Genomic DNA, 27687 nt, shown 5'->3' with positions numbered 1-27687 from the left:
AGTCAAACCACCAACTGCACCTCCTCAAAGGTATTCTTCCTTTCCTCTCCTTCCCCCAGAAGCTCACTGTATCTAGAGCTCTGGTTCTCTCTAGGCTGGACTACTGCAACAAGCCTCTTTCTAAATCTGCCTGCTTCTACTCTGCACCCTCTGCAACTCATGCAGAACAGGACTGCGAGACTTGTCCTTGGCCTCAAGCCCAAGGATAGTATCTCTCCAGCACTGAAATCTCTGCATTGGCTCCCAGTGGCTGCAAGGATTAAGTTCAAGACCCTCTGCATTATACACAAGGCCTTCTGGGGCCTGGGTCCTCAATAACTCCAACTCTCTCTTCGTAAATACCTTCCTACTCGAGCTCTTTGCTCCTCCACCTCCAATTCCCTCAGGGTCAGTCGCTTCTCCAAGCAACAAGTTGGTGGTAGATCACTTTCTTCGGCTGGGGCCTCCCTCTGGAACAGTCTCCCTGCCTCTCTAAAACTTGAGGAGAACAATCTTCGGTTCCGGAAGCACCCCAAGACCTTACTTTTTGCTTCTGCCTTCTCTCTTCCCTGCTGATTTCCTGTCTGATACTGCACTGGTCACCTGGCTACCCTCTGAATACGGGCCAAGGTCCCTACCCGCCCAGTTGCACACCCGCACTGCCTCCCAGCAACCCTTGCACTTGGGTCTGTATCTGTAACCCTACAGTCACCCTACCCGCACTTTTGGACACCTGCTGTCTGCACTTACCCTTGCACCTGCCACCTGCTGGCTGCACTTCTTGTTATTGTTTTGATCCCATGTACAGCACTGCCCTTCCCATTACCCCTCCCACCTCCCCTGCACTTGCACGATCTCAATGTCACTTGGCCTGGTAAGATCATTGTCTCTGTCCTCCCTTTGTTCCCCCTTCCTTGCCTCGTCGCGCCTTGAAACACTTGTGTAAAGGCGCTTTACAAATGCCATAACATATCATATCACCTAGATTCAAAACATATGCAGCACCTGAAAAAGCACCCAGATTCAAAACATATACAGCACCTGAAAACGCTGAGATTCAAAACATTTGCAGCACCTCAAATAAACAGCCTAATTTCAACTATGCAGTGTCGGAAAGCCACTATAGGGCAATAGTGTGGAAGTGGCAGGGTTTTCTTCAGCACAGTTATTGCTGTGTTCCCCACCCTTACCACCTTACCAGGATTGTAGAGGCTGAGTTGTTTGACTCGCGTACACAGGTGACCAGGGGCAAACAGGGAATGGGAGTGGTCCAGAAGGGAGCAATCGTTTGCATCTGGCCTTTTGCCGGCTGCCTGGGCAAGGCTTCTTTGGGAGGGCCATTGAAAAGGTGGATACCGATCACGTGGTCTGAGCGGGTCGCAATCAGGATGCACTGTGGGCAGGTTGGGATGAGGGAGGAAAAGAAGGTCGTAAAAATGGCTGGGGGGCTGCGCTATGCAGTGAGAAATTCAGGTGGGGATCAGGAGGCAGAGAACACCTTACCATGAAGATGGTGGCTGTAGGAGGCCTGTAGCTAAAGAGGGCCTGCAGAGCTGCACACAGACTATAAGCTGATTCAAAACGTCACACGCCAGTCACGTGGTCAGAGCAAGTCACAATCAGGATGCACTGTGGGCGGGTTGGGATGTGGGAGCAAAGGAAGGTTAGAAAACATGTTGGGGGGCGTGCTGTGCAGTGGGGAATTCAGGTGGGGGCTAGGGGGCTGATGGCAGCTTACCGTGAGGATGGTGGTTGTAGGAGGCCTGGAGCATCATCTGAGAGACATGGCCGCACCAACAGGAGAACACTTGGTTGCTTCCTTTGCACGACTATTAAGCCATCAGCCAATAAGAGAATCAGGATGAGCTATTAATATAAGATCAAATCTTTTAACTTGATGCTATGCCCAAGGCTTACCAGCACTTTCAGGCAGCTGGAAGGCGACATGTAGCACTCCACAAATCACTATTAAAAAATAAATAAAGCGAAACTTAGTACATCAACATTGCCTAAACCTCCTAAGTAGACATGGAAATGTAAAGTGGTAAACTGGCTCTACACCTTTGTTGGACCCATGATCACCTTGCTGACATCTAAATGGCAAAGGGAAACAGCAGTCCAGGTAAAAGGTAGAAAAAAATGCCGACTCATCGCAAGAGAGATCAAGTCTCCAACACGCCTATAGCAATCCCAATAGAGCTCATTGCCGACCTTAGGAACCACCAGGAATCCCAGTGCAGGGCATTGCATACTGTAGGCATTGTTCCACAGTATCTACAGTTCATATCCCACCCACATTTAAGAAACAATGTTGTTCCACACAGCTTTCCTGTCTATAGAACCTGGCCTTTCTGTCGCTAGGGAAGCAGTAGGGGGGAATTTACTCCCCTGTGCATTCTTTCAACATGCCCACATCCTCACTGACACCAGGGTGTTGTGTAAGTCCTCAAACCCGGACCATCGCTGAACCAAAGATCTACTCAAATCATTCTCTTGATTGTTGCGATGTAAACGTCTGGGGTTGTGCAAATTAGGCAGTCTCTACTAATCCATGGCTCAAATTAGACTCCTAACTCATGTCTTTGCAAACATTATATCCATCAGGTGTGACCTCTTCCCAAGCTTTTAATCGTGGACTGGTTGGGGAATTGCACTTCAGAAGAGAAATGTTGTCTCAGTGTCCGAAACATGCACATAGCTCGTTCCAGCACTCCAATGTTCGATCTGAAACAGATTTTCCGAAGCACAACCTACAGTTTGCTTCTTTCTCCCTCTCTCGCTCTCTCACTAGTCGCCGCCCCATGGGGTGAAGAAAAGATCATAGGTGGCTATGACTGTCAGCCCAACTCCCAACCATGGCAAGTGTCCCTAAATATAGGCTACCACTTCTGCGGAGGTTCGCTCATCAACGACCAGTGGGTGGTGTCTGCTGCCCACTGCTGGTACAAGTAAGTTATTACATCACACACCTGGTGCTGAAACACTCATTTCTTTCACTGCTTTCTCTTTTCTCAATTTTCTGTAGCATTGCCACTGCTTCCATGCTTTTTTCTTGGTGTTCTTGAGGGCATCCCATAGTCATAATCTTTATGACAGTCTCATACCATTTCCTTCATCTCTTTCCTCCTTTATCCATCCTCACTGCTTTTGAAATTGATTCCTAAATGCCATCTCCCTTCTCAATATCTCTGACAATTTCCTCATCGGTCCCCTCGGTCCCTACGTTCTCTAGTGGTCTCTTTCTCAGACTATTTTGGTGTCTTGTGTAACCATTCCCCAGTGGTTTCATCATGCTGCAGTTGGTAGACCCTTCCTTTGTATATTGCTATTTCTGCAGTCCTTTCCTCAGGCTCTTCTCATTGTTGCATATAGTCTCTTCCTCACGCTCTCCTCAATGTCTCTCCAAGTACCTTCCACAGATTCCTCCTCTTGCTTTCTCTTACAGCACTTTCTTCAGTCTTTTCTTGTTATGTCTTGCTGTACTGTCGCATGCCCCGCTCCGCATTGGTATTTCCTCTTCAATACTGTTGTCACTTGCAACGCCCTTTCATTTCTTTCCTTTCTTTCTTGCAGTACATGTAGCCATTACTCTTCTCTTGCTTACTTGTCCAGTTGATTCTGTTAAACCTCTGCCTCGTGCAGTCCATTCTCAAGTCCCTCGTTCCTGTCCCATAAGCTCCCTTCCTCAGTCTCCTGTTTTGATGACACTCACTTCCTTTCCTGATATCCTCTCGCGGACCCTTGTGTTTTCCTTCTCAGTATATTCTTTCCGTCACATGCAGGTCCTTCCTCATTCTCTTGTTACTGTTTCTTGTGCATCACCACAAACTCTTGTTGTCTTTTGTATTCCCTTACTCACTCTTATATCACTATTTTCTGCCACCCTTTACTTGGTCCTCTCTCACTGCCTCCAGCAGTCTCTTTCTCATTCATCCCTTTCATAGTTATTGTTTCTTGCAACCCTTTTGCATTCCCTGCCATTGAGCTTTATATCCCCAGCAGTCCCTCTTTCTCTATTTTTATATGGCGACTACTTCCTTCCTCAGACTCCGCTATTGTCTCTTGTAGCTCTTTCTCCTGATTCTTTCTGGCTTGTGTCTGCCTTCATTAATACCCCTTTCCTTTTTTCTGTTGTGGTGCATTTCCTATTCTCGATTCATTCTTGTTATTTCCTGTTGTCCTTCCTCCTTCTCTTTTACCTGTCTCCTGTAGTCCTTTCACCAGTCCCTTGTCAATGTCCATTTCTGACCTTTCCTAAATCCATTCTTGGTGTCTCTCGCAGTTCTTTCTCTTTTCTCCCATTCTCCGTCAGTTGATTCTCTTAAAGCTGTGCCTCATGCAGCCCATTCCTACATCTCTTTCCTCAGTCCCATACGCTCCCTTCTGCGTGTTCCTTTGTTTGTGTCATTCACTTTCTTGATATCCTTTCACCGCCACTTGTGATTTCCTTCTCAAAGGCTTTTTCTGGCACATGCAGGCCCTTACTTAGTCCCTTGATACTGTTGCCTTCTGCACTTCCCCTGCCCCTTCTTGTTAACTTTTTTATTACCCAACTCAGTCCTATATTACTGCCTTATACCACTTTTTCCTCAGTCCCCTATTACTGACTCTAGCAATCTCTTTCTAAGTCACCCATTCCATACTTAATGTTTCTTGCAGTCCTTTAGTATTCCCTGTTAATGCGCATTCTTTCCGGAGAAGTCATTCTCATATATTTTTGATGGTCACAGTTTCCTTCCTCAAACTCCAGTGCTGTCTCTCATAGTTCTTTCAAAGCTCCTCCTACTTCCTGTTGACTCATGCTTGCCTTCTTCAATACCCCTTTCCTTCAGTCTGCCATTAGAGCCATCCCAAATGTCTTATTTCTTCTTGCTATCCTGTTACCCTTCCTTCGTCTCTTTTTGCCATTTCATCAGTTCCTTGTCAATGTCTATTCCTAGCTATTCCTGAGTCCCTTCTTGTTGTCTATCACAGTCCATATGCCATGCAGATTATCCTCGGTGATCACAATATCCAAGTCTTTGAAGGCACCGAAAAGCTGATGAAGATCAATCGCATCGTTTGGCATCCTAGCTACGATTACCAAACCCTGGACCATGACATCATGTTGATCAAACTCTACCATCCTGTGCCACTCGACAACGCTGTTCAGCCCATTGCACTACCCACTGCATGTCCAGCAGTGGGAACAAAGTGTGTGGTGTCAGGATGGGGCACCACACGCAGTGATATCCGTGAGTAGCAGAACTATTATTGTACGCAGCAGTTAGCTATGCAGGAACACTCGTTCACTTGTTGACTCTCTGCTTCATGATTCAGAAGGGTGTGGTACAGTCTATCCAAAGAATTGGAGAAATAAGAAAAGGGAGCCTGGGTGGAGGCAACAGGTGGTGGGATAGGCCCTAGAGTCAGCATTGCTTCTGGTTTCACGTCTGCTACTAAGACTAAGCCCTCCGAGCGGCCATGTTCGTGATAATGCTTTGCCGCCTCCTTGTTCTCTCTGAGAGATATGGTGATAAATCTTTAACTCCATGTATGTCTTTTCTGCATGTTCTTTGCAATAGAGCAAAATCCTGAAAGGTTGCAGTGCGTTGATGTGCCAATTCTCAGTCATGAAGACTGCGAGAAGGTCTATCTTCTGACCAGCACCATGGTGTGTGCCGGGTACTTCGAGGGAGGCAAGGACGCCTGTCAGGTAACCGACCTGGCTTTGCCATGGACATGGAATTACAGGGCATCATTGTATCTTCAGAGAGCCGAACCCTCCTAGCAATGTTAACGGATATTCTGTAACTGAAATCCTACAGAGCATTGCTCCTGCCTCAAATGTCCCATCACTCATTAATTCATGCACCTTAGGGAAGGCCCCAGATTGCCCCAAGAGCCTCAATGAGAGGAAAGAGAATGAACAATCTTTCTCCGCCTTCCTCCTTCTGTCATCATTGTTCCCTTCTATCGTTATTACATTCTCTTTCTCCCCCTCGGCCCTCTATGGACAGGAAGTGCCAAAAGAAACACTTTCTATGACTCTGTAAACCTTTCAGCCAGTATTGCTTGATAGATCTTTGTTAGGCTAGCTCAGGGATCTACAATCTGTGACTCTCCAGGTGTTTTGGACTACGACTCCCATGACTTCCCACCACTGATTACGCTGCCTAGGGCATTGGGAGTTGTAGTTCAAAACACCTGGAGAGGCAAATGTTGCAGACCCCTGGGCTAGCTTATTCTTTTGATTAGTAGCCTCTAGGAGCACATGGGTTTTAGGCAGCAGCTGGGGCAGAGCCTGATCTTGGGCCTTTGTGAGGATGGGTGCAGTTTATTTGCTGGGTATTTGCTTTTTTTCTGTGCACTGCAGTCCAGTTACAGTAAGGCTCTGGCCTCCATGGTTTGCATAAGGCTGTGGTGAACCCTGTCCAGGGTGTCATCACAGCATCTGAGCCTATGCGCAAGGTGACCGGCATTCTCTGCAGTGCCGTGGGTGGAGATTTTTAGCGCACACTGTGGAAAATGGTAGCCAGCGGCCTGCTGCCGTATAGAGTGTTTTGGTTTCATTGACTATGCACCGGTTCCATTTTTGAACATGTCAGGGTTTACTGGAAGTGCTTGGTAGAACAGTGAGAGTTTGAAACCCATTGCCACATTATTTCAGGGTCTTACCTCCGGGTCAACTCCGGGCACTATAGAGTTTGGAGTGAGTGGGAATTTCGCTGTGTGCATATGGCAAACAAGTAAGCTTGTTCGTTTCCCGCTCTTATTTCTGTGTGATAAGCGTTGTGGAGGCAGAGGTTTAGGGGAAGAAGCTGCCCTTTGGTTATGTTTTGATGGAGTTTTGGGCAATGGACATAATAGCGCCAATAGGCATGAGGTCTGAGTTGCTTAAAAGTTTTGTTGAGCAAAGACTATCGGCAAGTTCGTGTTGCAGTGCTTTGCAAGCGATTAAAGGGCATTGCAAGGACGTGCTGGATAGTTATGCATCTCCTGTCTGGATTTTCTATCCTGGACAATCAAGCCTTTTTTTATGCTTATTCTCAAAGTTTTGCTGATGTGGTATATTTGCTTGGAGGGGCTAGGTTTATGATGCTTGCCCTGGAAAGTGTCCATATCAGGGGGTGGTGTCACTAATGGACATAGGACCTGTTGTTGGATGATAACTGGACCATCTCTTTCCCTTCCGATGCAGGGGGATTCCGGAGGACCTCTGGTGTGCAACGGGGAACTCCAAGGCATCGTGTCCTGGGGTTATGGCTGTGCTGAGAGGAACTACCCTGGTGTGTACACCAAGGTCTGCGCCCTACTGCCCTGGATCGAGGAGACCCTGGCATTAAACTAAATATGACATCTGCTCTGGCTGTCCAAGACGTGCATCACCTCCACGGGCCAGATCATGGACATAGAGTGCCAGACGATGAAACCGATGTTCTCTGTCCTAACATACATATCACCTAAACACATCAGATAATAAAAAGTGCTGGTACATTCGTGAGCTGTCTCTGCCTTTTTTTTAAATGTTTTTAATGAGCACGTCCAAGTCCAGGTTTCAGACCACTGTGTACAATAGTAGCATGAAGCTGTGGCCTTTGCAGATTTAGGCAACTTGATACAACTTGGGTATCATGCATTGCACTTTGGTGCATTGACTATACAAATGCACAGGTGAGTTGGTGCACTCTGGGGGAAAGGGTCTGAAGTGCATCTTGGTTGAGTAGAAAGGCTTTTCCCAGAATGGATGATGTCTGCTTCGAGCCAGAGTTCTGATGTAAAGGAGCTCTAGATGGTGGAGCACATCTGCCAGAGGATTGCTCAAGTGTGTGTTGCTTTCTGGATTCCAGAGTTTACAAGCAAGGTTTTTACTTACTTTTTACCAAATGTGGGGCTTTTCTGCCAGGCCTCGGGAGGATAGCTCGGGGGCAACGTGCTCGCCTTGGAAGCAAGACAACACGAAGCAACGCAGGTGCGATCACCGGGTCTGCGCTTAGAAACCACTGGGTGTTAAGCTTGTTATAAATAACCTATCACATCATATATCATATCATATCAGGCAGGCTGGTGAATTGTGATGCATGATCTTGTAAGTCAGACATTCTCTCTAGAGCTTAAGTGTCAATGAGGAGTGTGTTGAGTGACATCAGTACTGGGGTAATGTGGTCATGATTACCTGCTATCTGGAGGGCACTCATGATCATCAGCATCAAGCCTTCTCAACCCTGCAAAGCAGCATCACGAGAGACCCCTGAGATGTGCTCCAGTTTCTCACACCGCAGGGCTTCTAGGGAAGTAAAGGCACCAGGCAGAGGAGTGAAGGCTCCCTCTCCTGGTCAAAGGGAGATAGGGACACATAGGCCTCTGGCATCCTCCTAGGACCTTCTGGCAATGGACTGAGATGTTTCAGGTAAGAGGCTCTGCTAGCTCGGCCTGAAAGGCAAATCAGGCTGCACTGGACACACAAGGTTGTGCATGGCATATTGTGAAAGTTCTTGGATTTATGAAGCCTTGCATGATTGCATTACCTTGCAATTAATACTAGTACCAAGGCATGCAAAAGCTTACCTTGCGAATGATGGTTTTACAGAGGTAGATTAGGCAGTACATGGCTGTACATGGCCATATGCACCTTATGCGGCATATGATGGATATACTTAGCCTTATGAGGCAGTGACCAGCCATAGGAAGCTGCGCAGGGCACATCTATATTGTACCTGATTTATGTAGGCATATGGATGGCAGCATCACCTGTCATATTTTTAAAGTACCTGGAATGTGTTGGCAGGATCTGAGCAAATTATAATTTTGACCGGGTATATGATAGAGGTGCCTTGGCATATGAAAAACACGTGGTTTACCACTAACCTCAACACTATCCATGCTAGAAACAGACAGCCGAAACTGTTTGGCGCAAGGACCTTGCAGCTGCCAACAAAGCCTTATTCTCAAACATTTCACTGAATTATAAGCAAGCAATCCACACTACTAAAGCAAACACCTATAATGACACAGCCACTGCACCCTCCAACTCCTGAGAACGGTTTGCTATTCTTTGCGAGCTTGAATCCTCTATCACTCGCTCGTCCACCCTCACCAAAGACTTACCTTGGTACAGCAACATTCAAGACACCCTCACAGGCAAAATCGCAGCACTACAAGCCAAAGTCACAGCCAAAGTAATTAATACCACCCCCACAATCCACTCTTCTCCCAACCCTCCTAGCGCACCAACTCACACCTCCCGGACCAACTTACCAGATTGCATCGCCACTTTCTCCTTCCACACCATCTCCAATCACGAGTTGGCTTCCATTATCATAGGGCTTAAAACCTCACACTGCAAAGGCGACATCTGTCCGGCATCTCTGGTAAAGGAATGCTCTCAACCTTTACTCCCACTCATTGAAGCCATCATCAACACCTCCTTTGCCACTTGGTCCATCCCGACCTCAATTAAAGAAGCCTGTGTTACCCCATTGCTTAAACAAAACTCCCTGGATCCTGCCATCCCAACCAACTACCAGCCCATAACCACAGTCCCCTTCATCCTCAAAATGCTCGACAGAGCAGACTACCTACAAATCCAAGAATTCCTGGAAACCCACCATGTCCTTAGCTCACGTCAATCAGGTTTCCACCCCAGAACCTGCTGTCCTCGACCTAAAAAACAAATCGACACAGCCAACCATATCGGCAAGCCCTCGCTTCTCATGCACTTGGACTTATCTCCCGCATTCACCCTCGTTGACTACGAGACCTCAACATAGATGCGCACTTCTCACCTGAAGCCACCCAATGGATTGCCTCCTTCCTTGCCAACAGAACACTCAGGGTCTTCTCTGCCGAGGCCTCCATCACTACCACACTAATCACCTGTGGGGTCCTGCAAGGATCCTGCGTCTCTCCAACACTGTACAATATCTATATCAGACCTCTATTTGACCTCCTAGATACCATCGGAATCTTGTACATGAACTATATTGATGGCATGTAGATTCTATATCCCTCTCAGGGTCTCTATGCCCAGGACTCCCAAAAAGTGCATGCTGTGTATTACAACATCCAAACATGGATGCCCCACACAGGCTCTACCTCAACAATGAGAAAACGGAGCCTCTCCTCATTGGATCCCCAACCTGCATCTCCAAACTCGACCCTGCCTTCAAATCCTTTGATATCGACGGACATAAGATCCTATGTCCTCATCATTGAAAACCTTAGGATTCTACCTCGATGCATCCCTCAACATGTCTAGCCACATCAATCACATTGCCTCCTCAGTAGCCTACGCCACGAAACTCATTTATGCAAGCAAACTATTCCTCTCCTCAGAAAGCCGGCTCACCATTGCACGAGCCATTGTCGGACCTAAATTAGATTAATGTAATGCACTGCTCTAGAGCACCTCCGAAACAAACCTGAACAGCCTACAAGTAATACAGAATAACGCTCTACATGCCGCACTGAACTTGCAAAAGTGCAAACATATCTCGGAAGATAGAAAGTCGGTTCACGGGCTGCCCGTCAGGGAAGGATCAAATTCAGAATCCTTTCTCTCACACACCGCTGCCTCTCCAACAATGCTCCATCCTACCCCACCCAGAGACTCTCCAGACATATGCCGATGAGACCCCTGTGCACCCAACGCAGCCACTGCCTTGTCACCCCTAGATTCAACTGTAAAGAAGCGGGCGGCTCGAGCTTCCCTGTGGCTGCAGCTACACTCTGGAACAATCTTCTGCTCCCTCTGCGTGCTGAATCAACGTATCCACTGTTCAGAAGACAACGCAAGACTACCTGTTCAAGTGACCTTTTTTCGGGGCTCCCTTTATATCTACGGCCTTCAAATGATTTCTTTGTCTTCTGACTGTTACCTAATGCATTCTGCTCGTAACTAGCGCCTGGATGCCCTTGAGCTTTGGGCGCTGCTACAAATGTAAAAATAAAATGAAATAGATAAAATGAGGCTATACGTAGCATATTACTACGGTGCCTGCTCGCACGTGACTTTATCGGGCATATGGTGGACATGCATTGGCATATGGGCCTGCAGCCAGTCATGTGAAGTTATTATGCATGGCACACTTTTTTCCCTGCAATATGAGGGGGGCAATTGGGAATATTACTGCAATACCTGGGCATGTGATAGAAGGGAAGGTCTACTAGGTATATGTTGGCAGCACCTGAGGATATAATGGTTGTACCAGGGCATGTGTTGACTGAAACAGACACATGATGGCTGCCTCTGGGCAACAGAACTGGACTTGGTATGTGATAGCAGCAAGTTTGCATGGTACGCTGTGCCTACTATATTAGATTGAAAATGGCCTAAGATAGCATAGGATGTTGGAACAATGGCATATGATGGCAGTAACATTGCATATGCACAGACTGCATTCTGGCATTTCACAACGGCACCCTTGGCATAAGATGGCAACACCGCAGGGATATGATGGCTGCAACCCTGGCATATGACTTCTCTACTGGTGCCACGTGATGGGGGCCTCCTCGTGTGCAGATTTTATACACATGCTATATAATGAAAAAGAGTTATCTTTCATTCGCCCAGAAGATTCTTTGAACCTATATTTGCCTTCACTGGTAAACCCCAGCTATCTGGCAGCTGCCAGTTAATACAGTCCGGAGTGGTTCGCACGTAGAAGCGGTGTCTTAAACACACTGCTGCAGAACTCGAATCTTCATTCAGGAATCCTTTAAAATGTGCCACTAGAGGAAGTACGAACCGCAGCAGGGCCTGACCAGCAAAAAAGAAGCAGCACGGCATTGCATGACGGGGAGCCAAAGGAGGCTTTCTTCTTTTCCGAGGCTGGAGTGTAGAAACAGAAAAATTGATATGAGGCCGGGAAGCCCAAAGGAAACACACCAACACAGGTTACAAAGGACATACAAAGCGCTTTATTCAAAGTTACAACAATTACCAAAGTCAATTGACAAACGGATAGCTATTCGGCCCTCAGAGTAACAGAACGAACCATCAACGGTAGTTCGCCGTGTTAGTGTGAGAGACCGAACATCGGGATACTTGGGTTTTTATACTTTTTGTCCGGCCTTGGCCAAACCCCTCGCAAGTTAACCATTCTCAGAACCAAACCTAGGGTTTGTAGCCAGGTCAATCCCATAATATATGCAATTTGATCAGTTCCGCTGATACAGTTGTTCATTTACACATGGGTCAGGGAGAGGACAAGGTCTCTGTTCGCGACCCTAACAAGTGGCCTGCGGACATATTATTTATTCACGTGTGCGGAGGTCACAACAGCCAGAATCCCACTCGAAATGTCATTCAAATGGCCTCCATTTTGTTGTTCAGGGTGACTTCCACACTGCAAGAGTACCTAAAATGGCGGTTTAATCCAAGATGGCGATTTGCACACTACATTAAGGTCAAGACCTTGCCGCGGAATCTATGTACACGATGTTTTTAGACAACTTGGCGTAGGCCAACATACATTCAAACAATGCGATAGGAGGTATAATATTATTTCGATTTCCACAGGAGTAGGTCTTCGATCTGAGTCTCTGTAGTGGAGCTCCCCATTGCACCAAAGGTATCGCATCTGTATCCGTACCTCACTGAACATGCGCAGAACAGATAGCCACAGGTAGCCTTTTCTGTGTCTTACTTCCAGGTCACCATGTTTTTTCCAGCACACCATGCAACCGTTAAGCTGAGTACCCCACAGCACTATCTCCATTTCCAGCCCTCTGACCATGCCACTCTCAAACATGTTGCTTGGCAGCCATTTCCCTGCTTTACCTAGTAGCAATATTGTGGCTCTGAAACTTCCACACATGAACGAAGCCTCTAAAACAGGACCTTGGTGTCCAGCTGAGCTAAGCATGAACAGGCGCCGCATCCTGGCTTATAGCAGACTTGTGGTACTCGCTCTGGTAAGTGCAGGTAGCCTCCTAGCTGTAACCGCCAATTGCTTCCTGCTTGTGACGTCACGCGAGAGCTCTGGCCTGCTAGTTAACCAATTGGCAGCCCAGATAGCCTTTCATCTTCTTTAGGAAGCGTTTTTATTGTACTAACTACACACTTCTTGGAGGTTCTTTATGTCCCTCAATGATGCGAATGTCATTTTTTGGAATGCATCTTGATTAAAGGTCACGTAATGTCACGTTGTATGACGATATTGCAGGATATGGCCAAAGGTCATGTGATATCACTTACACCACGCCTATTATTTTGTTGAATGTCAATATTTCCTAGCATGTGACAGGTAACCGGGATTCAATTAATGGCATGGAGGAGCAGGGGAGTTGCTAGGTCTGGAAAAGACCCGGGGCTACGCTGATGTCGGTACTGTCGGGACTGGGGGCTAGCTAGTCTTTTGGCTGTAGCTCCTGAGATTCTATCCGGGGCTACAACCAAAAGATCAGGGGCTATAGCCCCCTTAGCCCCCCCCTAGCAACGCCCCTGTGGAGGAGAGTATCATTCATCACAATCTTTATTTGCTCCAAACGCCACTAAAAGAAAACATAACTACAATATCCGTATCTCCCGTGTCCTAACACGTGATTATGCAAATCAATCTTGTCTATCAGGGCACCGAAAAAGCCCCAAACATGACAGTCCTTCCTCTTTTCTGCCGCAAACACCTGACAATCCTCTATTGTCCATCACGAAAAAGGGAACTGGCAAAAGCATCTAGAACCAGCAAGACCAACCTAAGGGGCCAGATCCTCCTTCACTGGAACATTTGTAGTGTGAATAGTCCAGGGCAAACAAAAGAAGCATCATTAAGGCGGGTAATGAGGGAGGGATAATACTCGCCTCTGTGCCATTAGTAGAATCCTGACTCCGTCACAAGCTAGGAATAACCAATCTATATGGATGGCACATGAGCTTCCTGTTATCCACGTTCAAAGCCTTTTTAGCATAGACTGAGACAGGCACATAATGCGCTTGCAATAATACCAATGAAATGTCCTGGCATTAGACCAGTAGGCAGATCGAATAATGTGCTCAGGCCTAGCACCCACCTAAAAACCCTTGGTGGGTGGCCATGGCCCGCCCCTGGACGAATGAGCCACAAATAAGGGAAATCAATACCTGCCTGGTCCTTGACCCAGTGGAGCCACCTGGCTAGTGTGGAGGATGACACCTGGAGAAAGGGTCGGCCAAAGGAAACAAGCATCCGATCCGCAGACTCTCTAAGGCCGGACATCCTGGCCTCCTAAACCAAGATACGCTGAATGACGCATCGTTGGGGGAAAATCTGGGAATGATGCAAAAGTGATAACAGTGGACCCAGATGTAGTTCTGCAGTGAAAATGTAACCTGTCACCGTCCGGAGAGAAAAATGTCCCTGAGAGGTCCATTGCCCATTCGCCTGAATGATACAAGCTTCCTAAACATCATCGGTTTGATTGACAAGGTCTGGAGACAATGCAGGTGAATCAGGCACCTGGTATTTAATATGTTAGCACTAAGAGACAATTTAGTTGTGATTTGTGCTATTTGCGGTTTCAATCGTTACTATTAAAGGGCTATCACTGTGGAATTTCTAATAAACACCATCAACCCCCTATCATTTCATTAGTTCCTTGACATGAAAACTCGTTTAACAATGTGGAGATTTGCACGTCTCTCAATCTTAAAGCGCCCAATGCAGCCGGAGATGTTGACTAACGATGTAGCTGAAAACAGCAGGAATTCCTTCAAACATAGCAGCCTCCAAACCCTCAAAGAAGAAATATACCATTCTGAAAACATAGCCTCAAGTCACATGCACCTTGAGAGGGCCGCATGTACACACGTACACAAAAAGACTGTGTGCTTCTTTACTGTGCAGTAATGGCGTTGCGGTCAAAGACCAATGCCACAAGCCCACAATCGCTGCGCAATGCGCAGAAAACGTGTCCCCCATCGTAGCAAAGAGACATGAGCACCATCTGAGCATTAGGACCCCCAGTATTTCAACCGTTGTCAAAAAGTCAGTGCACTTCTCGCCTGCTGTAGCCACACTTAAAAAGAGTCCGGTGTATTGTAAGGCAGTCTGGGCCTTTCAATTATAGGGGAGACCAGGGTCTCTGGCCCGCGCTTTGCACTTTCACAGCCAGTTACAGAGATGGCATGACTGGGACTCGCTTTCACTTACCAAGTAAGAGGAAGGCCACACGCAGACAGGCCAGCACTCTGCTTCTTCTGCCTTGGCCCTTGGGAGTCGGGAATCTCGGCTGAGGTGCATGAAGGCTCTACTAGGAGGCAGCCAAAACCAAACACACCCTGGCTCACAGCAGGGCCTATGCTGGTAATCTGCAATGCCATGGACCACAAGCACTGCATACAGTGAAGACGGCTCCACTATTGTTCGTGTCGTGCGCCACTGCGCCGATCCCTAAATAAATACAATACTTTCACTATGCAGATCCAGGCTGCAACTCGACCTGTCTGCTATTTGATATACTTTCTGTACATGTTTCTTTCATCAGGATTTCTAGTCTAGTGGTGAAGAGCCCGGCCTGTGAACCTGCCATCCATGGTTCGAATCCCAAGGACGCCAGGGCATTAATTAAAGAGCACAAAACTCGGCCTCTGTCTTTTGTAGACAGCCTCTAAAATAGCCAGGAGGGAACGAGTCCACTCACTGAAAATAGTGTGTGGATGCCACCCACCCGCATGTACCCTAGACTTGAGCCCTGCTTCCCACACAAATTGTAAGAACCGTATTTGTGGTTTGAAGATAGGACCATGAGATTGGCATCCTTGAGAGTGAATCTCACAAACCAATCTCTTGTCTTCAACATGGCAATCGTCTCCATTTTGAAGTGCTGCTAACCTATGAAATGTTCAATACTCTCAGATATGTCATCATCAGGAAACCTTTGTCCTTCTCCACCAAAAATATGTTGTTGATGAACCTCCTTGATTGAAACACTGCTCTCTCCACTGCCTCTTCCCCAGAAGTTCCTAGATTTTCTGACAAATCCGCCGATCATTCCTCATGCACAAAAGGCTACCTTCCTGGGGAATTCCCTGTGTGGGAATCTCAAAAACTCTACACACATCCACTAAATGGTAAAAAGAATGCATCTTGCTGAAAAAGCAACCAATTTCACTTAATATCCCAGCCTCCCCCTTGCTGGACTGTCTACTGAGAGAAGATGAAAACCACCTACCCTGTGACGAAATGCCCCTTGCTATGGCCAGCCCTGGAGAAAACCGATATGAAATAACTTTCCTTTCAAAAGATTGGACCTGTCCTAGGGAAGTGAAGGTTCTCACATACTTCCAACTACTCTGCCTAACCTGTCCCCAAACCAATGAGATCCTGTTTCCTCTGCTCCTTTGCATCCACCAACCCCGCCTAGCTTGGAGCACATTTTTAGCAGGATACCCGTTCTTCGTTCTTGTAAAATGGTGGTGTTGGTGTACTTAGGAAAGCATAGGCACCACTGAACCAAATTGCTAATTTAAAATGGATCTGACGACACCACTGCCACTTTGGCCTCCTCTGCCAGGTCTGAATCTTTGTCCTGGGGGCTTGCTGTATATAAAAACCAAGCACTAGCTACCCCACTGGACACATACCACCCATATTTAGAGATTAAAGTAGCCATCTTGAGATCCACTTTTGGGGAAGAAGCAGACCCACGAGGAAGAGAAGGTCTAGGGCATGCGGCCTTCATCTTGCTCCTGTCTGGAGTTTCCATCTTACAACAAATCATTGCATATTCCGAGCTGACTGAGAGGAACACCACTCTACAAATTTGGGATGGGCTATGCGAGTGGGGCAACACATAGGGTTTCCTACTTCATTCTGCAGCCCTTAAGGACCCCCACCCAGGCCCAACTGATCCAAACTATGTTGAAGATCTGTATCCAAAAAAGAGGTGGACAAAACTCAGGTTCCTCTGCCGACAGGTCTAGAGTCACCACCATGCTGGCTTTCTTGGATTGTTTCTGTACCACCTTCAGGCCAGAAGGTCTCATGAGTCAGCGCACTGACTATACCATGGACGGTCCATGTGCTGTCCCCCACCCCAGTGGGCTGTAGACCAGCACCACTGGAGGTCGCCTGTTGAAGGTGTTTCCTCTTTATGGGGGGAATAGAACCAGAATTTGACCTAACATCACTTTCCCCAGCCCCAGGTGTCTGGATAGCTTGGAAAATGCTGGAAATCCTCTTGGCTAATGCCTGAGAGATCGAAGTCTGAGTGGACTGTGGAAAGGCTGCACACTCTTGGTCTAGAGCTTAGTCCACTGCTTGACTGCTCGGGAAAGAGAGGCATTAATAAAAGACACTAATGGACCATGCTAAATTTAATTCTCTGAGGAACGCTCTTCTTCCTTTAAAATAAGCAGACCCAAACTAAACCGCCCCCAGCTTCCCTGGCCTCCTAATATATGCTGTGCCAAAATGTATTAATGGCAACAGTAATGGACTTCAACACATAAAACGCTTTGCATGTTAAGGAACCCTGATCACGTGTGGCAGAACCAACGAATCAATGAGGGAAGCTACATGAACATGAGCAAGCAGGTGGGGGGGGGCGACGTGCTTGGGTCCTTTCCTCTACTCTCCACTGCACGTTTCACTTGTACACCTCAACTTACTAGAATCACTGGGCCTCCAGATAAAATGTCAATGTTGCTCAATCCCTGCAAATAAACAAAATCCTGAGCCATGCACAGAGTGGAGATCCCAAGGGTGAATGAATTCTTCTCCAACACAGGACCAGAACAAACACCATGAACTTAACATTGGAAGGTAAAACGCACACTCCACTCCCCACAGCATTGCCAAACCAGGTACTCTGCATACTTATCTTTTTCTTGTGGAGCAGTAAGAAAAGAGGAAGGACTGGTCTGATAAGGGTTTATTATGTTAAATGAGGGACATGGGTTTCTTAGCAGGACCCTGTGTTGGGCGGTGGGAGGCTATGGATATTGTAGTTCTTTTGATTCTTACTCCTGTGTTCAGCAAATATAAATTGAGACGCAGAACTTGCACGTTCCGAATGATTCAAGACCCTTTAAGAACATTCTGTATTTGTTTTATACCTTTTTTCCTCATCCCTATCCCCCTTTGTCTTGAGGAGCTTTGAAACACAATTTTTGCTGTGCAGTGCGCATTACAAATAACCAATAAATAAAAAAATAATGAAAGAATAGGAGGCCTCTGTGCCATGCCATAGAATTATGTGGCTACTGTGTCCTGCTGGGCTTTTAGCAGAGCCACTTGAGTTTATGGCCATTTGAAACGTGCATATGGCAATGGATGGGATTACACACGAATAATTCTGAGTCCAAATAACTGAACTAACTCAAGAATATGGCAAGTTCTCCTTTATTAACAAGTATCTAAAACAGGGAGGTTTCAATTAACATCGACGGACATACGCCCGGTCTCTCAATGATCTCCACAGAAAATATGGTCCTTATACTCAATAATGTGTGAGAGTGACGTCATACTATGTGGCAATAGTAAAAAACCTAGCACGGGCCAGGTTTGGTTAAGGGAAACAACTAAGTATACATTTCTATGGCAGCAAGGATTGTTATTGGCTTCCCGTTATAATGTGAACAATTTTCAAAACATGTAATTTCAGAAACATTAGTTACTCATTGGTCTTCAAACTGTAAGGTCCTTTGTTATATGGGCTAATACAATTGTTTGGTACGCTGTGCCATGTCTGGAACATTCGGTTCATTTAACAGCACGTAAGCCAAGACCCAGGTGCAGGGAGATAGGATATGAAGCTACCTTACCACCCAATTAGCCTTGCATCTCTCATCAACCATGCCTTCTGCCACGAAATTGTCTTTGTACTTGGCCATGGACAGTATCCTTGTCTTTGAGAATGCACGGGAGTGAGGGCAGGGTTAGGGACAATTCTTATTTCTGTGCTAATTCTCTTCAACCTTTGCTGGACTTTTGGACTTTTAACTACTTTTATCGTGGAGTGTGTGAGACCTTTTCCTCACTCTTTCATGTATTTTTGGAGTCTGACAAACTCCATAGCATTTGCATTTTGTATGGTGACACACAGCACCCTCAGTGCAGTGTCAAAGAGAAATCCTTTAGATTTCTCTTAAGGTTTACATACCTTTTCTTGGGTGAACTACTGTTCCCAAGAATAGTAAAGTGAAATTGACTTTGCTTCCCTTTTTCCCATGTAGGTCCAGCACACACCATTTTACGGGGAGTGCTGTAGGGTTACTTAGTAGCCCATTTTCCTACTTACAAATGTAACATTTCTTATGTTACACTCAATACTTTCAATGGCTGGTGGCAGTAGTTTCATTTTCTCACCATTGTGCTTTTCTACCACAGAGTGAATCCTCAGCTGCACTATAGCATCCATGGGTGACCATTTTGTCAAAATTGCCATTTCTTGTTAGTGAGGTCTTTCTTGTGTTCTTGTCTGTGGGTCAAACCAGGTTTAACCCTTTTGTTCATTTTGCCTTTGGCAGGCTTCAGTACTGAAACCAGCCTCTGGCTCCAGTGTGTCTGCCAGGGCAGAAAGCAAGGGATGTGCCCGAAACTCCCTATCCTTAATCTCCTTGGTTACCTGAAGGCACCCAGTGCTGATTGGCTGGCTGGCTGTCCTTGCAGGACAGCCACCCTGCTGTGTAAGTGACAATTAGTCTGTGCATGAATCATAGAAACCTGAATAAAAGGTGAGGTTTTGTGGTCCAAAGACACTGGAAGAAAAATCAAATGAAGGAATCATGAAGCGAAGTTTGCTGCACCCTCCTGGACCACTGAGCTGCCCGGTGAAGCCCTGCTGCAGTGCTGAAGCTCCCTTTCCTAATCGACGAGAGAAGGTCTGGAGAGGACAACTTCTTCCCTTGGGTTGGTGGGACCAACTAACCCCAAGACGTACTTTCTGGAAGACCTTCCCTGACTAGCTGTACTTCTTTGCTGCTGCTGGAACCGAGTGAGTTATCCGTGGTCGAGTGCATCGTGTATAAGCTGGACCAAAGCTCCAGGAACATCCCGAGGATCCTTCTGAAGCATGATGACCCAAGCTGTGTCACCTCACCAGAGTGCTGGACTCCAAAGGCTAAGGAAGCCCATCAGGTGTCCAAGATCCGCAGTGGTGCTATTTGCATGTAGCTGAAACTGCAAAGTGCCGCTGAAGTGAAAATAGCCCGTAGCTGCCACCGACCTTTGAGCAACAGTGCAGGAGTCCTCCTGACATCCTCCCTCTCGTCCCTATTACTGAGGCGCAGGAACACAGGATGTCCAATTCTGCAACCAGGACAGAATCTGGCTGGATCCCCTTCTTCTAACGTAAGATACTGTTCTGACTAAGGGGTACTTTCCTCTTTGTCTGTAGTTTGAATTGTCTCACTTGAGGTTTGCAGTAGCCGCTTTTCTAGAGTTAATCCCAGCTCTAACTTTTCACAAGTGCAACAGCTTGTGGACCGACAGTGATTTCCTACAACAAACTCTAACTTTTTGCAAGACTTTTTGTGCAATCCAAGAGGTGCCTCAACTCCATAGACATTGTTCAAATTGACTTTGGCTGTCCTGGCTCCCTGCAGACTCTTCTGACCCATTGACATTGATTCTAACTGTCCCTCACAGGTGGTAAATTGGTTTTGAACTAGTATTGCTGGGAAAGGTTTTATCTAGACTTCATTGGCTGGTTTAAAAGTGCTCACATGCTCTGAGAGCCTGTTAACCTCTTTCCTTCCTTAACCGTTCATTTTTCACAACCTCAGAATTTTACCAAGCACAAAAGTGATATATAAACGCCAATACTGTCCTAGCAATTGAAGTCACCCCAGTGTGTAGGAAGTGTGTATGAAGCATCTCAAATTAGTATCTCCTTGCTTATTTGATTCTGAGAAGTGTTATGAAGTATATTTTGATTATCGCACATTGCCCTTTTTAAAGAATGCTTATTAAAAACTAACCGTTAAACAAATAATTATCTTTCAAATGGCACATCGAAAACTCGCCTGTGGAAGTGGTAAAACTCATCAAATATTTGGGGGTGACACTGGACAATTCAAAAACAGAAACTTCAATGCAACAGTTTCTATGGGATAAGACCCGAAAATTAACCACACAGGCAAGAATAATCGACCGAAAATACGGGAGGTTTTCGCTTCTCCCTGTTATTAAATTCTACAAAGGCAAAGTAATACCAAGTTTGAGGTATGGTTGTGAGGCAATGCCAGCGATTTCTCCAACGATTTGGCCTAAACTGGAAGCCTATTTTTGGCGTAAAGTCCTTCAACTCCCGAACTCCAAAGGAATTTCGATAATCAGAAGAGAACTGGGAACTCTCTCCTTAAAAGCAACGATTGAAGCAGGTGAAATGGCACTTTACAGGAAAATAATAATGCAGGACTCTCCTCCCCTATACAAAATAATTAACTCTTAAATCGTCGAAGGAAGATGCAAGGCCCTTTCAAGCTGGGCAGCTAAACAGCGAGCATCTCTGGCCAATAATGGCTGCAGCGAAGCAGATCTAATTCAAAACCCCATGAGAATAAAACGCAAGATGGACCAACTGGATTGGATTGAGACTCTAACATTGGCAGGAAAAAATAAACTTCTCACTCATGTAAACTTTGAGCCAAAAAAATTACACTCGCCGAACAAAGTTTTGAAGAGATTTCCAGACAAACTGTTAAGATCCACCTTCTTGCGCTCTCGCCTTAACTTACTTCCGACAAACGAAATAAGGGCTATCAGAGGTCAATCACAAACAAACCTCTGCCGATTGTGTGGATCAGAGCGAGAGCCAGAAACAATAAAACACCTTCTTCTGCATTGCCCCGAAACAATAAAGTGGAGAAGAGCTTACTTGAGACTGCTGATTGACCCTAACTCCTTGTATGAAGAAAAGATCTGGTGGAATCGACCGATGAGCGGATCGAGGACAACTTGGGCCCTGGCAACTGCCAAAATACTAAAGAACGCCCTAGAGACTTGTTTACGCAAATCAGAGGGGCCAGACGTAGCCATTTCCAGTTCACCGAAAGTCTCAAACTGAATGTGAAATCCACTCAGACTTTCAAGTCTTAGAGTGAAACCTCAAAGTCCAAACTTCTAACTTCAAGTTGAACTAAGCTTGAGAAGAAAGAACAGAAAAGAAACATGGAAAGATCTGATCATTTCACTTTTGCAAAATCATTGAATTGATAGAAGCAAATAAAAAAAAATAATAATTATTTTACTAGAAAACCTTGAGTATAAGTGTTATTTGGATACTTGTAATTGTGGAGTTTGATGTTACAGCTCTACAGCTCACATTTACCCCTCTTGAGATAAGTCTGACTGCTCAGTCACTCTACCAACGTGTGTGGTACAGCCCTATATCAATAGGTGGGGTACCTATTACCAAGAGGCCAAGACTGGTGTAGTCTCCCACAGTTTACTGCATACAATCTTGCCTAACAATGGTGGCAGGCGGTGAGCATGTGTGTAGAGTTGTTACATTGAATATTTGCTGTATTTGTGTTCAACTAAACCAGCCACAAGGCTAAGCTCCATCAAAAAGCGAAGCAATTCTAACATGCCAAATATGGATAACTTCAATGAGGCAGCCCTCATTGTTCTGACAGTAGATCAACTGAAAAATATGTGCAAAGTCAGAGGCTTGCCTGTAAAAGGAAAGAAATGTGAATTGATTGCAAGGTTGTTGAATCACCAATGTTTGGGAAGTAGGCCTGTAACATCTACTATCCCAAGTAATGTGGACAATGTTGATAAGGATGACAGTTTAGAGTCTAACTCTAATTTGCAAAAGGTGTCAGAGGAGGTCTAGGAGTCTCAGGAAGCGAGCCCCTCATTGCCACAGCCTGCCATTTTGCCTCAGTCTATTTCCATTGGGAGCCCACGAGGTCCAACATTAAGCCCATAATATGTTTCTCTTGAAATAATGAGATTTGAGTTGTCATTCAAACAGTTGAATGCTCAGGCTGAAGCTAAACATCAATATATCAAACTCAGAGAGAGGGAGATGCAACATGAGATGGCTATGAAAAGACTGTCCCTTGATTCCACTTCCCTTTCAGGGTCTTTTAGGTCTGCAAGTCCAAAGAGGCATCGCCTGCCCAAAGAAGCAGTAAGTATGTAAGAATCAAAACCTGATATATTAGATTGGTTTGGTACATTTGAATACACCTATGGCCTTCATGGAATCAGTGGGGATGATGTAATCCCTTGACTCGTGTCTAGGCTTCCCCTGAAAGGCTATGATGCTCTAATGGAGTTGGGTGCCATTGAGAGAAAGGATTTTGCATCAGTGAAGCTGGCATTAATAGCCAGATTTGGGAAAACTTCTTCCCAGTACCTTAAGAGGTTTAGGACCCTCAAAAAGCTAATGGTACCCCTTGGGATACCTAGGTATGCGAGTGTTTAAATAACGTAGATGGTTGGCTTAAGGGTTACAGAGTGAACACCTTTGAAGGAATGAGACATTTGTTTTTGTTTGACTCTATTTTTGATGTCTGCTCTCCTGAGCTGAGATAACACTTGGCTGACTCAAAAGAGATTGATCCCAAAAATTTCGCACAAACTGCTGTCTTGTGGGTAGCCAACAGGGCCATTCACAAGGACTCTGGGGCCACTCACAAAAAGGATGAGGGGAAACAGCACAAGAAAGAGGGAAAAGAGAATTCTAATTCCAACCATTCAAAAGAGGGCCACAAACATAGTAAGGTTAAATTCCATGGGAAACCTAGTAGGTTTTGTGAAACCTCTGGTGCCAAATCAGAGGGAAGTCAGCAGAAACCCCCATCCCAGAGAATATTTGGGAAATGTTTTGCATGTTGGTGTACTCATCATGTGAAAGGGGATCCCAGATGTAAGGGTAGACCTTCAGGGGTCCACACTGCCTCCTTAGCCTTCATCCGTGATGGAGAAATTCATATGGCAAATGGTAACTTTCAATTCCTTGCTGAAGACCCCATTGGAGTTCAAGCCAGTGTTTCTTTAGTGCCCCTGGATCAGTGGGAACAACAGAATGTAGATGTGTATAACTCCATACAAGATAACACAAACAAATATTATAGGGACAGTGTACTTGTAAATGGTCAGGAGACCCCTGCCATTAGGTACACTTCGGCAAGCATTATAGTGGTTGATGAAAGTGTTTTAAAACCTGAGGATGTGGCTAAGGCACCCAAAGGTCCCACTAAACGTGCAGGAGGGCCAATCCAAATGGTTCAAATTCTTCCAGCTCTCATCCAGTGCAATAATATGACTGTTAGAGTACCTGTCAGTGTACAAAATGAGCGTCCTTCTGGGGAATGATTTGAAAATTCTTGGAGTTGAATCTAGTACCCCCAGGCCTCCCAGTAAAAGAAAGCAGGAGCAAACAAGAGTGGCCAGAGTGGCAACCTTAGGTGACTCTCAATGGGAGGTTGAGAAGATTCCTCTTACTCCCAGTCCACAGGAAGGACAGCCTTCTATTCTATTTCCAAGCCAAAGAAATAGACAAAGGAGAAACCCAAGGTCTCTGGGAGAAACAAAGGTATTACACCTAAACCTGTTCACAGGACAAGGTCATCCCTGAGAGGACAGTCCCAGGTCACGCCAGTGACCCCTTCCCCAGCTGTGGCTGAGTGGGAGGTCCAACCAAACTCAGAAGTATCAGCTACTGGAGAAACAGAGCTGGAAGAAAACCATCCCTATGTTGGAGATCTGGCTCCTAAAGACCATCCTGAGCCTCAAACTTTACTTGCAGAAGGTGGACCCTCTAGGGCAGACTTTAGCAAAGGTCAAAGAGTGTGTTCTTCTCTAGAAGGTCTTCACCAAGAGCCAGGGAAGCATAGGCTTTACTGGGAGGAGGGGCTCCCCTTGAGTGAGCCTACTGAGTCTACCCCAGGAAACTATAGAAGATTTAGTAGAAGAGTAGTAACCCAGGAGGTGAGACAGAAGTTCTTACAGTTAGCCCATGAGATCCCTCTAGCTAGCCAAATATACCTACTAACTTACATATACATGCGGTTTCTTTGTAACCCCAGCAACAGCCTAAAGTATGCTCTCTTTCTGTATCTGGCATTTTACATCTGTTTTATTCTATGTTCTCACCACTGTTGTGTTACATATGTAAGATAAGTACTCTGTAACAGTGCCACGGTGCCCAAGGGCCACTTCTGCGCTTTATAAATGCAAATAAATAAATAAAAATAATTTTAAAAAAATAGCCACTTGAGTTTCAAGACAACCAAAGAGAGGCCATCTCTGTATTCCTACTGGCCCATGATTGGGGTTAATGTAGAACAATTCTGTAAGAGCTGCCACAGTTGTCAGACCTCTGGCAAGAGTGGAGCCAAGAATGTGGCACCTTTAAGCAGGCGGGGATTGACATTGTTTGTCCCCTAGATCCTCCAACTTCCTCAGGCAACCAATTTATATTGGTTTTGGTAGACCTTCCTACAAGGTATCCTGAAGCCATAACTATGAGAACTTTTACTGCTCAGGCAGTGGCTAAGGCCCTCCTTGGTGTCTTTACCAGGGCAGGTTTTCCTAAGGAGGTCATCTCTGACAGGGGTCACATTTTATGTCCCACTACATGCAGGTCATGTGGAAAAACTGTGGAGTGACCTACAGGTTCTCGACAGCCTACCATCTCCAAACCACTGGGTTGGTGGAGAGGTTTAATAGAACCATGAGGAGCATGATAGGTGCTTTAGAGGAACCCCTTAGAAGAAAGTGGGACCTTCTACTGCCATGCCTTCTCTTTGCTTATAGAGACGTCCCTTAAACAGGCGTTGGTTTCAGGCCCTTTGAACTGCTCTATGGTCATCTGGTTAGAGGCCCTTTGGGCCTGATGTTTTGGAGCATGATCCTTCCCTCAAGCCAGTGAGAGTCACTATGTGCTGTGCCTCAGGAAGAGGATGACACTTATGATGACAGAAGCTTCTGATAAATTGAAAGGAGGTCAGACTCTGGTCAAACATTAGCATGAACAGAAGGCCAACATGGTGGAGTTTACTCCAGACCAGATTGTTCTAGTTATGGTTCCTGCAAGGCAGAGGGCCTTACAGGACAAATGAATGGGACCCTTCAGGGTTGTGGGTAAACTTGGAGAGATCAATTATTTAGTGGACTTGGGCAACCCCAAGGAGACCCCTAGGGTCTATCACACTAATTGTCTGAAGGCTTATATTTCCAGACCAGAGTAGGAGCTTTGCTTCTAGCCTCTGATCAAGAGGAAGAGGATAGTGAGTCTCTCCCTGATCACCTCAGGGGACAACCCTCAGATGAGAAAATTGAAGGAGTAAAACTCTCTTCAGATCTAACTCTGCAACAACAGGAGGAGTGCAAGGCTCTGTTAAATCAGTTTGCCCCCATCTTTTCACTGACACCAGGCTTGACTCCATGGGGCCAGCATGATATTCTCACTGGTGACAGTCTTCCTGTCAAAAGCAGGGGTTACAGAATTTCAGGCCATGTCAGAACCCACATAAAGGAACGGGTCAAGAAGATGCTTCATCTTGGGGTTATTGAGCCATCTACAAGTCTATCGGCTAGTCCAGTTGTACTAGTAGCAAGCGCAAGAACCAAAGAGTTGAGATTATGTGTGGACTATAGAGCTCTTAATGCAGTCACAACGACTGATGCTCATCCTTTACCCAGGGCAGATTAACTGGTGGACAAACTTTGTCCAGCCAAGTTCCTCAGTTCGTTTGACCTGACATCAGGCTATTGGCAAATAGCGTTGACAGACCATGCCAAGGTGAAAACTGCATTTTCTACCCCAGGAGGCTTCTACCAGTTTAAGGCTATTCCCTTTGGACTCAAACATGCACCTGCTACACTCCAGAAGCTGGTGAACGAGGTTCTGAAAGGGATGGAGGACTTCTGCATGGCATACTTGGTTGACATTGCAGTGTTCAGCCCCACTTGGGAGGAGCATCCTCACCACCTTGGATATGTTTTGCAAGCTCTTGAACAGGCCCATTTGACCATAAGGGCTAGTAAATGTCAAATTGGTCAGAGCAAAGTGGTCTACCTTGGACATGAGGTAGGAAGAGGGGAAATAAGGCAACTGCATAGCAAGGTACAAGCTGTACAAGACTGGGCCACCCCTACTGATATGATATGATAGGTTATTTATAACACACTTAGTACCGAGAGGTTTCTAAGCGTAGACCCGGGGATCGAACCTGTGGTGCTCCATGTTGTCTTGCTTCCAAGGTGAGCATGTTGCTCCTGAGATATCCTCCCGAGACACTGCTACCACTCAGACCCAAGTGAGAGCCTTCCTAGGTCTCACTGGCTACTACAGGAACTTCATAGAGAACTATGGGACCATAACTTCTCCTTTTAATGTGATCTCCTCAACCAAAATCCCCAAGAAGGTCAGGTGGAATGAGGATTGCACTAAGGATTTTGAAGGACAGAAGAAAACCCTTTGTCAAGCACCAGTTTTAAGAGCTCCTGACTACAACCAATCCTCCATTGTACAGACAGATGCTTCTAATACAGATATATATGCAGTTGTGAGTCAACTGGATGAGAAAGGCAGGGGACTCCCTATCTGCTTCATCAGTAGGAAACTGAAGGACCATGAGACAAGGTGGGTAACTATTGAACGTGAGTGTTTTGCCATTGTGTGGTCTGTGAAGAAGTTTAGACCTTACTTGTATGGAACTACTTTTATTATTCAGACAGACCAACAACCCTTGAGATGGTTAATGCAGATGAAGGGGTAGAATCCTAAATTGTTGAGGTGGTCAATCAGCCTCCAAGGGTTTGATTTCACTGTAGAACACATGTCAGG

At 46.0% G+C, this 27687-nt stretch overlaps 1 protein-coding gene across 1 annotated transcript in view; it reads left to right on the top strand.

Moving 5' to 3' along the window:
- The window catches only part of LOC138557467 (uncharacterized), a 138224-nt gene that overhangs the window by 4740 nt on the left and 105797 nt on the right, over positions 1-27687 (top strand). The window contains exons 2-5 of the mRNA XM_069642631.1: positions 2771-2927; positions 4954-5213; positions 5544-5674; positions 7160-7303. Of these exons, the coding sequence (XP_069498732.1) occupies positions 2771-2927; positions 4954-5213; positions 5544-5674; positions 7160-7303 (692 nt within the window). The remainder of the gene's footprint in view (positions 1-2770; positions 2928-4953; positions 5214-5543; positions 5675-7159; positions 7304-27687) is intronic.

This window comes from Ambystoma mexicanum, chromosome 1q (assembly GCF_040938575.1).
Source record: "Ambystoma mexicanum isolate Mex_15411 chromosome 1q, UKY_AmexF1_1, whole genome shotgun sequence".
NCBI lineage: Eukaryota > Metazoa > Chordata > Amphibia > Caudata > Ambystomatidae > Ambystoma > Ambystoma mexicanum.
The sequence above is the reverse complement of the archived record's forward strand: the minus strand, read 5'-3'. Positions and strand labels throughout refer to the sequence as shown.